Source organism: Austrofundulus limnaeus, unplaced genomic scaffold (genome assembly GCF_001266775.1).
Source record: "Austrofundulus limnaeus strain Quisiro unplaced genomic scaffold, Austrofundulus_limnaeus-1.0 Scaffold53, whole genome shotgun sequence".
Taxonomy (NCBI): domain Eukaryota; kingdom Metazoa; phylum Chordata; class Actinopteri; order Cyprinodontiformes; family Rivulidae; genus Austrofundulus; species Austrofundulus limnaeus.
The window spans coordinates 1,116,815-1,129,028 of NW_013952455.1; the positions used below are offsets into that span (position 1 = coordinate 1,116,815).

General features: G+C 38.1%; 1 protein-coding gene across 4 annotated transcripts in view; it reads left to right on the top strand.

Annotated features, from left to right (window-relative positions):
- tlcd4b (TLC domain containing 4b) overlaps positions 1 to 3,616 on the top strand; it is a 28,000-nt gene extending 24,384 nt beyond the window's left edge. For all 4 annotated transcript variants that reach the window (XM_014008841.1, XM_014008840.1, XM_014008838.1 and 1 more), the window contains 3 exons: positions 409 to 503; positions 609 to 682; positions 754 to 3,616. In XM_014008841.1, coding sequence (XP_013864295.1) covers positions 409 to 503; positions 609 to 682; positions 754 to 1,096 — 512 coding nt within the window. In that variant the 3' untranslated portion in view covers positions 1,097 to 3,616. The remainder of the gene's footprint in view (positions 1 to 408; positions 504 to 608; positions 683 to 753) is intronic.
- Positions 3,617 to 12,214: the final 8,598 nt, after the last annotated feature.

Sequence of the window (12,214 nt, forward strand, 5' to 3'; positions counted from 1 at the left end):
AGTTGCCACCCTATAAATCATAGAAATCTGATTAGCAGTCAGTTGATAGTGCATTTTTAATACTGACTATCCGGTACATTTTAATTTTATTGCCTTTTGGGAAACTTTGCAGTACATCAAGTTTTTTCTATGTAGACAATAATGAAGTTATTTTTTAATATATGTGTATTTTATTGTAAAAAATACTTCTCATGAGTGTGTTTTTAAAAGTAAAATAAAAAGACAACAGCCCTCATGTTTTTTCAGATTAACATTAGTCTGTTTACTGTTTATGGAGAACATTTCACTGTAAGTTCAAGATTATTTAAGATTATATCAACTGTTTAAAGTTCAGATTCATTGCCTAAATAGGTTTAAGGTGTAACCTTATTACTCCTGTTTGGTCTCTCACCTGTTCCACTTTTCCAGACCTTGTGCTGCTTGCATGTAACTGGAGCACRATGGGTGACAGTTTTTTTGTCTGCCACCACTTGGCGGCGCTCTACGCCTACGGATACGTCTTGGTAAGTTGATCTGTTTTGAAGTCGCATGCTGTAATAATGTGAACTTTAAAACTCCTTTAGTTACACAACAACCGTTTGCCCCATAAGTATTTTCTGTCACTGCAGACCCGTGGCGTTCTTCCCTATTTTGCCAATTTTCGTCTTATTTCAGAGTTATCCACGCCATTTGTAAATCAAAGGTGAGACCAAAGATCTGTCTGCTTGATTCATGTAAATTCAAACAAGTTTTAAAATCCCGTTTTCTCTCTAGGTGGTTCTTTGAGGCATTAAAGTACCCCCGTTCACACCAGATGGTGGTACTAAATGGCGTGGCTATGGCAGTGGTGTTCTTCGTAGTACGCATTGCAGTCATGCCATCCTACTGGGTGAGCGTTTTCGCCACATTTGGCACTCCAGAATTTGAGCGGCTGGGCCTGGGCGCCCAGGTGGCCTGGATCACCTCATGCATCGCTCTGGACATCTTGAACACAATCTGGATGTACAAGATCGCCCGTGGCTGCTACAAAGTCCTGACAGGGAGAGGAGGGCGAAAAGTTGAAGCGGAGAAACCATCTTGTGCAGAGGAGAAGCATGCGAACAACCACACAGACTGATGTGGAAGGATGAATATTCAGGCTCGGACAAAATCAGAAAGGCTGGGTTCTTAGGAGCTTCTGGCTGTTGCTATAATCTCAGCATCCCGCCCCCTCCTAAGTCTCAGAGTCCTCAGGTTCTGACCCCGACTGGGGAGGAGGAGAGTCCCCTTTGACTCACTTAAGCACCAGCGTTTGCAGCCTCACTGTTTTCAGTGACAAGATTATTCCACTGCTGGGAGGAAGCTTTCTGGTTTCAGACAAGGTAGAGTTCACAAGCACACTTTAAACAACATCTGTTCTTCTCCCCCCTCCATCACTCCCATCTGCTACCCCCTAGTCTGCTCTCACGCTCAACTTCAACCAAAGCCCAATCCTCTCAAGTGCCTGTGGACAAAACAGGAAAGCAATAATACTGGAGGAGTCAGATCAAACAAACTGTCTGTAAAAAGTTGAGCCTCTTCAGATAAACAATCCTCCCTGGACAACTGGAAGCTTCTTCTTGGCATCCCAATCTCCGTCCGTGCAGGCGCTGGCCTTCAGAGCAAAGACCTCTCAGACCCACACAGTATTTGCATCAACCTATAGGGCTCTTGTCTTAAACTCGTCGAACCTCAGAGCACGAGACAGAAAAACCACCAGATTGCCTCTCCTAGTTGTACCTGCTGTGGCCTCCTTGGAACAAGTAGCGCCTCTCTCTGTCACCAGCCACGCCCTCTGACCGTTTTATGGGTTCAAACACTAAGAGTTCAGGAGAAAAGAACAAAAACACACTCACTCTGACATCCGTCTCATATGATTGTTTTTTTTTTTTCTTGTGTATTTTGGTTTCAGGATTAGCAGTCACAGTAATACAAGATCCACTGCAACCCTCTGCCTCTGATCGAATGTTTTTGTTCTACCTCTCCCCCTGCCTTACAAAGACTCTGTAAATCCCTTCATCGGTTTATGGTTTTATACAATTTTATCTGTTACTTGACATGAAATCTCTGTCTCTAATGGACTTCAGTAAAACAGCAGCCTCGCTTTCCTCACAATCAGTGAATCTCTCAAAACAAACATCTCTGTTCTCAGTGACACTGTGATCCGAACTGACAGAAAAATCTACTCCTAAATCCATTTTCACTTGTTGTTTTCTGATGCTTTTCTCAACTACAGTATATCGCGTAATATGTACAYTAAACCTGGTGCCCTTTGTAAAACGGTGCTGGCTCTTTGGCAGAATGTCAGCAATATGATTGCTAGCAATATGTCATTTTTCCCCCAAAATGTCCTGTTTAAATGAAATTGGATGCACCAGGGTTTAATAACAGTATCCTGCATGTTTATTTTTTCTGTATAAACTGTATATCATCAGCATAGAGCATGATAAGACTGACATATTTGTGTGAAGCCTCAGTGAAATGCCCAACATAGACAAATATCATCAAATTTTTTATTGCATTAATCCAGTGCTAAACAGAGGTTTGTCTTCCACTTCCAGAGCATAATCAAAGCATGGACTTCTTGTATTTTTTGATTATTTCTCCTCTTGGTGCATGTTTATCCAGTATTTAAACATTCAGAATCTATGCAGGTGTTGTCTGCATAGACTTGTAGTAATGCCTCTCCTACATGACGGGTGCCACAGCTGGGATTAACAAATATGGAAATAGTTCCTGAGGGATGATCTAACTACGAACTAACTACGGTACACAGAGAAAGACAGGGATGGTTCATATATGGCTTTTGTCTCACAAGTGGATGGCAGGRATGATTGATCTTCAGATTTTCTGTTTAAACTGTATGTTTACTTATATCACTGTAAGTATTGCATACATGTTGTGTGACTTGTGTTTAAGAAGAAAAAAATCCTAACTAGGTTTTCATTCCTGTCGAAACACTAAACCGAATTTCCATCAGAATCACCAGGAAACAAATTAATTTATTTCGAATTTACTAAACTGAACTGGCAAGAAGTCAATGAGCAGTCAGCCAAACAGGCCGGTTATAAATGCCACGCTCAATATTTATTATGTTTTAAATTTTTCTAAGATTCTATGGAAGCAGCTTGCTGCAAAAATAAAATAGAACCATATCACATTTTATCATGAAAAGCTTTTTTTATGTTCTAAAAATCAGGTTATAACAATGTACTGATGTTACAGCAAAACYTTTTGTTATTGCAATATAATGGTAATATTGTTCTATCATGACATATTGCTCAAACGTTAACATTTTCTTGTTATTAATGTGTATGTTGTGGTAACACGGAAAAATTTATGCATTTTGAATTGAAACTTTTTTGCAGTAAAACATGTTTTTGTGTTTTTACAATATATTTTTATATTTAAAATTGTTTTATGTTATAACAATATACATATCACATTTATAATAAATTTTTTGAGCAATGCTTTCATCTTATGACAACATATTGTAAATGTAGTCACAAAATAAGTATGGTTATTGTATTTCTGTGGAATTGTTGAAAAATATGTTGCAGGAACATAAAAATTTCATGGTAAAAGATACTGTTCAAATAAAAACTGAATTTTATTAGTATATTTTTTTCGCGTAATATATTTTAAACATTTATTGAGCATTGTGATAAATATGAATAAACATTTTGTTCTATGACTATTAAATGTAAAAATATCAAATTAATGATATTTTTATGTTGCATTATATTTTTTACATGGTTACAAAATGTTTCCACATTATCCCAAAAATACTTAACTCATGTTAGAACAAGAAAACTTTTCAAATTATTACAATCAGCATTTAAATTATGATAATGTTATAAGAACATACAGTATAAAAATCATGTTTATAACAAACAAGATATTGTTCAAATAATAAACCTTTCACATACCAGGATATGGTTCTATTTTATTTTTGAAATAAAAACAGCAACAAGGTTCCATAATTTTCAAACCCATTTCATCTTATTGTTGTATTWATGAGCTCCTCCACGTGATTATACCAGATTCTGTAAAGGACCTGTCACATTAGACAACTTGTGTTGACGTATGATGATTGTGTTGCAACTTATTTACTCATAGGTTAAAATTTTGATCTAATCATTAGCATTAAAGCACGTATTTGTCTGAAAGAGATTTTCATCTTCATTGTAAACATCTTCAGTGCTGGACAATATATTTACATAGGGTTGCATGACTAAGAAGACAAGTAATATTATTTTTGAATATTGCAATAACTATCACTTAAGAGAAACCCACATTTTTCTTATTTTTCTTTCTTTTTCTTTTTTTATGACAATCCTCCAACCACTGCACGTACTTCAGGAATCCCACCTTCATCTAAATTGGATTTGGGTGATCGGGGGWGTTGACGTGTGCAGTTTGTGTCTGATTTGGTGCGGTATTAACTTCAGTTTGCATGTCCTGTTTTTGCACATTTGGGTTTTCTCCACTGATCAGAAACATGCATGTTGCATTTAATGGCAACTTTAAATTGTCCCTTGGTTAGAGTGAGGATGGTGGAGGAGTTGTGAGAGACCCCGCCTCTCACATTTGGTGGTAATAGACACCTGCTCCCAGCCACCCTGAATGGAGACGCTGCTAGAGGAAGTTGGCTATATCGTGCAGCCCTGAAGTAAAACTGGCTCTTGTTTWTGTATTTAGTTGGACAGTTTTAACAGCCTGAGATTATCAGATGGTATTTTCATAGTGGAAAACATAAAGCACATGACCTGTGGAACTCTGGGATTTCTGTTTGTCACCACAGAGGAGGGGCTGCAGGATCTTGTGCCTTTTCACAAACACTGGACATGATGCAGTCAGATACGGATGAAAGTTCTGGTATAATATCAAGCGATCATCTCATGTACATTAGTGTATATTTTTCTAACCCACCTAAACGGTTATTATCTGGCTGAGTATTATAACGCAAAGCTGATCCCTCGGTTCGTGCTCTCTTAAAGAGAGCGGCATGCCTCAAAAACTTGGGGATGTGCTGTTTCAGTGGCATTTAGATGACTGCACTTGTTAAAGAGAAGAAAGGCAATCAATATGGTTTCGACATAAGCTCTTTAAAGCTCGACGTGTAGATAATTACATGGCTTCGGTCTCATTCCTGCAGCCTCCAGGACTCAAAGCTGTGAAAAGTCRGTCTGCTTACAACAAAAATGTGGGAGATTTTACAGAGACCGAGTGAGCCGAGATGTTAAGGCACTTCCTGCACAGCATCATGCAATTTGTTTTTTTGTTTTGTTTTGTTTTCTCTTCACTCAGTTATGACTGAAAGTGCTCTCTGGTTCAGGTTTCTCACACAGTGAGAAGTACAAGGTCTACTAATCCACAGACTGGGTTTTGTATCGAAATTTTATAAGAACTATATTTCAATTTCAGTCTCGTGCATGGTTAATTGGAAATGACGGTGAGTTAAAGGGGCAGTTCAGTTCTTTAGAAGCGGAGTTCTGTGGAACGTGAATGAGCAAATAATTTTTTTATGTTCGTGTGCAGCTATTCAGCTGAAACTTTCATGAAAATGTTGCTGGAAGTGCTACAGCTGCTGCTGCTGCTACTATTGCGCCTATTATTACATTCTAATTAAACGTGTGTAATGTAATACAAATGATCCACTTTGGTCTTGGTACAGTTTAGACTTAACCATTAGCTTTTCAACTTTTCAACCCTATTCAAATTAAACTCTTATCTGCAACAGGTAAGAAACTAAATGTTAATAATCTTTTGCACAGAACTCCAATTTAAAATGTCCAAACTATCTCTTTAACGTTAACTTTGTGGTCTGTACTAAGAACTGAATCAGGTTAGAACAACCAAGATTGCCTCTTTAAATAACTGCGACGATGAACCGACAGTATTTATCTGTATAAATGTAAAAGGAACGACGTAGCCAAGTTACGCATGATTCTCTGAGGCATCTTCTATTTGTTGTTTTGTTTTGTTTTTGTTGAACCTGTTGATTTCACATGTGATTCTGAAACACGAACAATGAAATCTGAAGCACAGCAACCTTTGTATAACGATTAGAGACTGAATGTAAAAAGTGATAATCAAATGTCTTGCCAGGATTGTTTTTGTTTCAGTGAATGATCAACCAGTGTGACTTATCTTCCTCTTTTAATGTGATGCAGTTTGTTGTTATCTTTTTTTTTCTTTTTTTTTTCCTGGAAATTTTAAATGTGAAATAGCCTGCACAACAAAAGACGCTTGGTGGTCCAGACCCATGTTGTCTACGTTAACCACTACTAATGATCACACTGGTAGTGCTGAAAGCTGCGACTTACTTGAAAGTGTTGTGCTTCAATAAAGTTGAAGACAAGAAAAGTAAACAACCGACTGTTTTTGTTTGTAAACTGGAACAAGAACATGAATAATTTCAAAAATTGTCAAATCATTTATTAATTTTTTTTTAATGGCAGCAAAAGATTTGAGGAAAATTTGTAGACATGAAATCTTAGTTTCAATTTGCAGTTTGAGTTGAGAAAGCTGTAATTCTGAGAAAATATTTGTGAAAACTAACGAAATTAGCATTTTCTTCAAACAGCTGAAACTGGTTGAAGAAACTGAAATTATCAAAAACAATGGCTAAAATTAGGAAAGACGAAAGCAAAAAAACAACAATAGTCAAAAGTTCAAACCAACAGAAATGTACCTACAGAGGAACAAAAGCTAAAAGGGACTTGTTGAAGCGCTTTATATGTACAAAGCATTTACCAAGGAAAACATGAAGCATGGCCTGAAGTACCACTGTTTTTTCAAAGAACCAATGATCCTAATACATTTCTGAGAGAAAAATTGTAAACACAGTTAAACAATTCAAAAAGCATAAAAGTAACAAAACTCAAACATAGCTGCAATTTCTGAAGACCATTTTCATACATGAATAATGTAGCTRATTAGCTGAAAATGTGAACACTAAGTCAGCATTCACATTGTTACAACTTAAATGTAAAAAAAACAATAAAAGACAAAGATTCTTATTATGCAGCTGAGAAASATTTTAAGTTTTCACAGATTAAGGGTTTTGTTATGGGTGTCATTTGTATTATTTTATGTACTTGTTGTTACCTGTAGGTGGCACTGTGATCTCAAGTTAACGTTCCAGAAGTCTTCAGCCTACTACATCTGTGAGGTTTGAGAAAGTCTTATCATAAGTTTTCTAACACAGTAGAAGCAAACTTAGGTTAGAGGGAGTGGTCCTGCAAAGAGAGAGCTGGCGGCTTGATTTTTCCACTAATCAATGTTGAAGTGTCCTTCTGCAAGACACTGAAGCCCCACTGCCCTTCATGTGTGTCCCATCAGTGTATGAGTGGGATTTARAGCACTGATTAGTCTCTGTAGAATGATCYATCTAGGTAGAGAGATGAAGTGCTGTGTGGACGGATAAATGAGGGCACAGATTGTAGAGCAAAGCACTTTCGGTATACTGGTTGGATAAAAAAGGCTACATTTCAACAGGAAGCCAGCTGTTGACAGATGATGCTGAATCAAGATTTTTTTTAAACTATACTATAGTGACTGCCAAGCAGGTTTTGATGTCCTGCCATGAAAAAAATGAGGTTCTTCGTAGACTAATCAGTGATGGAAGATCTAGTCTTGCAAAATTTTCATACATCAGATGGTGAAAACAAATGTGTACCAATACTGAAGAACAACAGTGGCTCAGCATTGGWGATTTTTGTAACTTTTTGATTTATCACTTCCTGCCCACTAACCACTCATCCACAGTGGCCCCTTTGGACTTTGTGGGTCCAGTAGACTTGGGTGATGTCAAAGTTCACAGAAAAGGCTACAAGACTGCAGTGAGACCAGCTATGTTGTATGGTTAGAAGACAGTGGCATTAACAAAAAGATAGGAGACAGAACAGGAAGTGGCAGAGACATTAAGGTGGAGTGAGGGCAATCATTCTATGTAGTGAGTTAATTCATCTTGCACCAGAACTCTATTACATAACGCATGTTCATATTGTAACACAAATATTATTGAGGTCTCAAAAACAAAACACTAAGATGCACAAAGAGCTTTTATTGTTAACTTGTTGAACTTCTGCTTAAATTCTCGCCCTCTAATAATCCAGCCATTCATTTATCTTTTTACCTGCGTTTTCCTTTCAGGGTCACTGGTGCTAAGATCCAGCAGTCACTGTGCGACAGWGCGAGGGGTGGGGTGCACCACGGACAGGTCGCAGGTCCATCACAGGCCCTCTGTCTCATGTCATTGCCACGTTAAAGACTGACCACTAGATGTTGCCGTAGTTTTTTATTATTATTAATCAGAACCATTTCACACAATTGTTGCTTTTTGGTTCAAAACAGTTCTGTCTGTCCTTCACCACACTGACTGGTGCTCACCACACCAGACAAGACGACCACAWGACGGACACTTCCTGTGCAATTCTCGTTTACTAAGTGTGCATCTTTYAATGCAACATGTGGTGACTTGTCAATCAACTAGATGGCCAATCATGTACCAGGGCTGGCTCCACCCCAGCTGCAGCGTTTCACTCACAAATAACCACAGAACTTCGGTTAAGTCTGTAACTCGTCTTTCATATYTATTTCTCCAAACTGAGTGAATGATTAGTTGTACATTGATGGTCACTTCAGAATGGACTTGTGTTGTCATTTTTAGGCTATTTATAAAAATCTTGTAAAACAGAAACAAGGTAAACATCTTCTGATGAAGGCCTTAATTATTCTTTTTTCTAATTGAGAACAGAATTCATCAGCTCACGGAAGCTTCTCTCCTCTCTTAACCCTTTCCTTAAAAGCCTTTTGACATTTTTTATTTATTCATTCATTCATTCATTCATTCATTCATTCATTCATTCATTCATTCATTCATTCATTCATTTATTTATTTATTTGTAACGCTGTAAATCTTAAAGGCACAGTGTGTAGGATTTTGTCTATTCTTTTAGCCAAAATTGAGATAATCACTAATGACAATAAAAAAACACATGTCTAATCATTGCAGACAAAGACCTTGTTTTATTATTTTTACCTTATAAAAAGCTGTTTATATCTCCATGGTCGCGGGTCGTCACTACAGGCAGCCGCCATCTTGCACCGCCATCTTGTCTACGAAGGCTCATGAAGGACAAACTGCGGTGGCGGCGTCAAAAACGGTTTTAGTTGTAATMCTATAAATGTAATATTTGTTGTCTGTCATTGTAGCTGGGATAATTTTACTTATTAAAGCTCATAATCTTACCACTTGAAACATCACTAGCCCTGAAGCTGCTGGTAGACATCGCGGTTGGAATTATCAAAGGTTTTTGACACCTGAGAGACACCGTAGCAACTCCTTTGCGTTTGGAAGCCGGGGTGGGGGTGGGGGGAGGACCAGGGAGGACAATTCAACCACTCAACCACTAGATGTCGCTGAAAACAACAAATCCTACACACTGTGCCTTTAAGGTAAGAACCAAAGAAAGTTGTCTGACACTATAGTTTTCAAAATAAAAGCCCCCGTTAACGTYCAGRAACGTTTAAAGGCAGAAACCGCACCATATTTGCCCACTTGTGRAACAAAAAYTGTTAAGGGATTAAAGTCCTACTCATTATTGATACTAGCGTTCCTTGAAACATTGCATATTGCCAGCTGGGTTTCATGCCAGAGTTTTACACAAAGATCCCATGTAATCTCTGTGCTCGGGTTGTGGATGACTACCAGCTACTACCACAACAGATTTTAGCTCAACATTTATAAAAAAAATGACTGAGTCATAAGCATAGTTGTGTTTACTCGGGTGGATTCGCTGTGGCAGTCAGCTTAAATCAGGTTGACTTTAAAAAGTAATCTGGATATCCATGTAATGGTTCTTCTCTGAGAGTTTTATTAAAATCCATCCAGTGGCTCATTAGATATTTTGCTAACAGACATATAAGACTGTGTGTGTATTGTGTTGCTCTGCTGTAAAACGGGTGCCACCTGCTCTGTCTATAATTCAGAGCTGCCCTTCATAGAAAACCTGTTTAAAAAAAACAATAAAATCAGTAGCTATATGACAGGAGCCGAGTTCGTTTGGCCAAATCCTTCCTTCCTGTCAGCAGGAAACCTACAGTTTGACAGCAACACTCAGCGCAGCTACAGCGAGCTGGCACCGCTAAAACATTTAATGTGTTTGTGGGAGAGGAAGTGACTTTTAGCAGGAGATGTTTATACTGAGCAGAGGAAAGGGTAAAAACCAACAACAGGATTGATTGAATTAAGACTGAAATTGTGATAAAGAAGTGAGGAAAGAGGGGAGGGAGGGAGGGGGTCTCTGATTGAAACCATCTACTGCCTGAGTGAGTGAGTGCACAGCAGCCGGTCAGGGGCCTTGGTCGGAGTCCGAGCCCGAGGAGSTTTTACCAAACATGGTCACAGAGCGGAGACTCAACGCACGGTTCCTCTCAAAGCAAACAGCCGAAGCCTGGGCTCGCCTGCAGCTGGAGCCGAGCTGAAAACCAACAACACCTGCGTGTTTTGTAAGTCGAAGAGTCTCACCTGAGWGTCCAAAACAAATCAATCCACCGTGTCAGCGTCCAACTCAACCAAAACGCACAGACGGTGTTTACTTGGTGACATCTTCATCATCTCGATTTAGTGTCTGTAAAGTCTGGTGGTTTCCTCTTTTTACAGGGTCTAATATCTCACACCGAGCCACCGAGTGAGGAATAGTGGTGTAAAAATAAGCAGATTGTAGAGAAATGTCTATTTTAGGAGGAATTTCTGCTGAAGGCTTTTCCCAGACTTGGAGAAACAAAAACACATATCTGGAGAAAGAAGAAGAAGAAACAACATTCCAGACTTTGCAGGAACTATAAACAGGACCCAGTTAACAAGGTACTTAAACCCTTTTGAAAAGTGTTGAATACGTTTTGGAAGCAGCTTGTTAAACGGTCTCGTCAACAGCTCAGCCGCAGGTGGCACGGGACTGCGTGAAAAAAAAAAAAACTAAAGCTTCTTCTTTAATGGACAATGAGTCCTTTTTTATTCTAAACTGAACTTGAAACATATTTGTGAGTCCCTTTTTATTGTAACCTGCTCATTTTTAAAATGTTTTTAATATTTGTTGCTCTAAGTTAATTCCCAAATTTATTCATTGTACACTGTAACTTGTTCAGAAAAAAAAGTGTGGTGACAATTTAGACCTTATGAAGTAAACATAATGTGCTGTAGCAGGGAAATGATCACTATGTCACAGAAGCAGTGTCTATAAGGACAGGAACTTTAAAGGGCTGCTCTGTCTAATAGCTGTTAGCTGTTAACACATTATCAGCCGTGACTTCAGTCACAGAATACAGACAAGGAGGGTGCTCAAACTTTTTCCTTCAGAGGGCCAAAATGAAAACGTACCAGAGGGCTGTGGGCTGAATACAATAAAATAATACATGGAATGCAAATACTTTAAGTAAAGTCCTTTTTAGGTTTTGTGATTAAGATAGCTGCCAGTGCAGTGGCCCTCTTTTTATTAGTTTTGTTTATTTATTTATTCTTTCTTTCTTTCTTTCTTTCTTTCTTTCTTTCTTTCTTTCTTTCTTTCTTTTTTGTTCCATGCACTTGAAGAAAGTTTGACGTATGGTTAGGCTGCAAAGGTTCATGGGATATTTCATAAATTGATAAAATATGAGTATGTGTCCAAATCTAAAACTGTGCTTAAATCTAAAATAATGACAAGAGATTGCAACCTAGTGGGCCAAATCAAATGGCCAGTTTTGGCTCACGGACCCCACTTTGGGCACCACTGGTCCAGGCTAAGCTACCCATGGTTAAAAAATGCTACTTTCATTGATTTAAGAAAACTGGTTCATATGTTCCCTGATAACACAGTAATTCAATACATTTTTGGTTTGTTTAAAAAGACATTTGAAGGGTAGCCAGGCATCTTTCATGACTTTGAAAATACCAGTAGGTGATCTCTATCTGTGGAAGGTGCTGCATACTGCATAAATAAAGTGCTTCACAAAAAGCAGAAGTAAAAAAATAAATAAGCATTAAAGTTTACAAAAAAACACGTTCATACAACTAATAAAACATTACATTATAGTTATTACAAGTCAAGAGGCTCAGCCTCAGAGACATGGGGAAAGAGCCTTTTGAAAAGACAATTCCCTAATATATTGGTTTGTCCATTAAGAGCTGTAAAAGTCAAGATTTAAATTTTAAAATTATTTCCGAATTTGA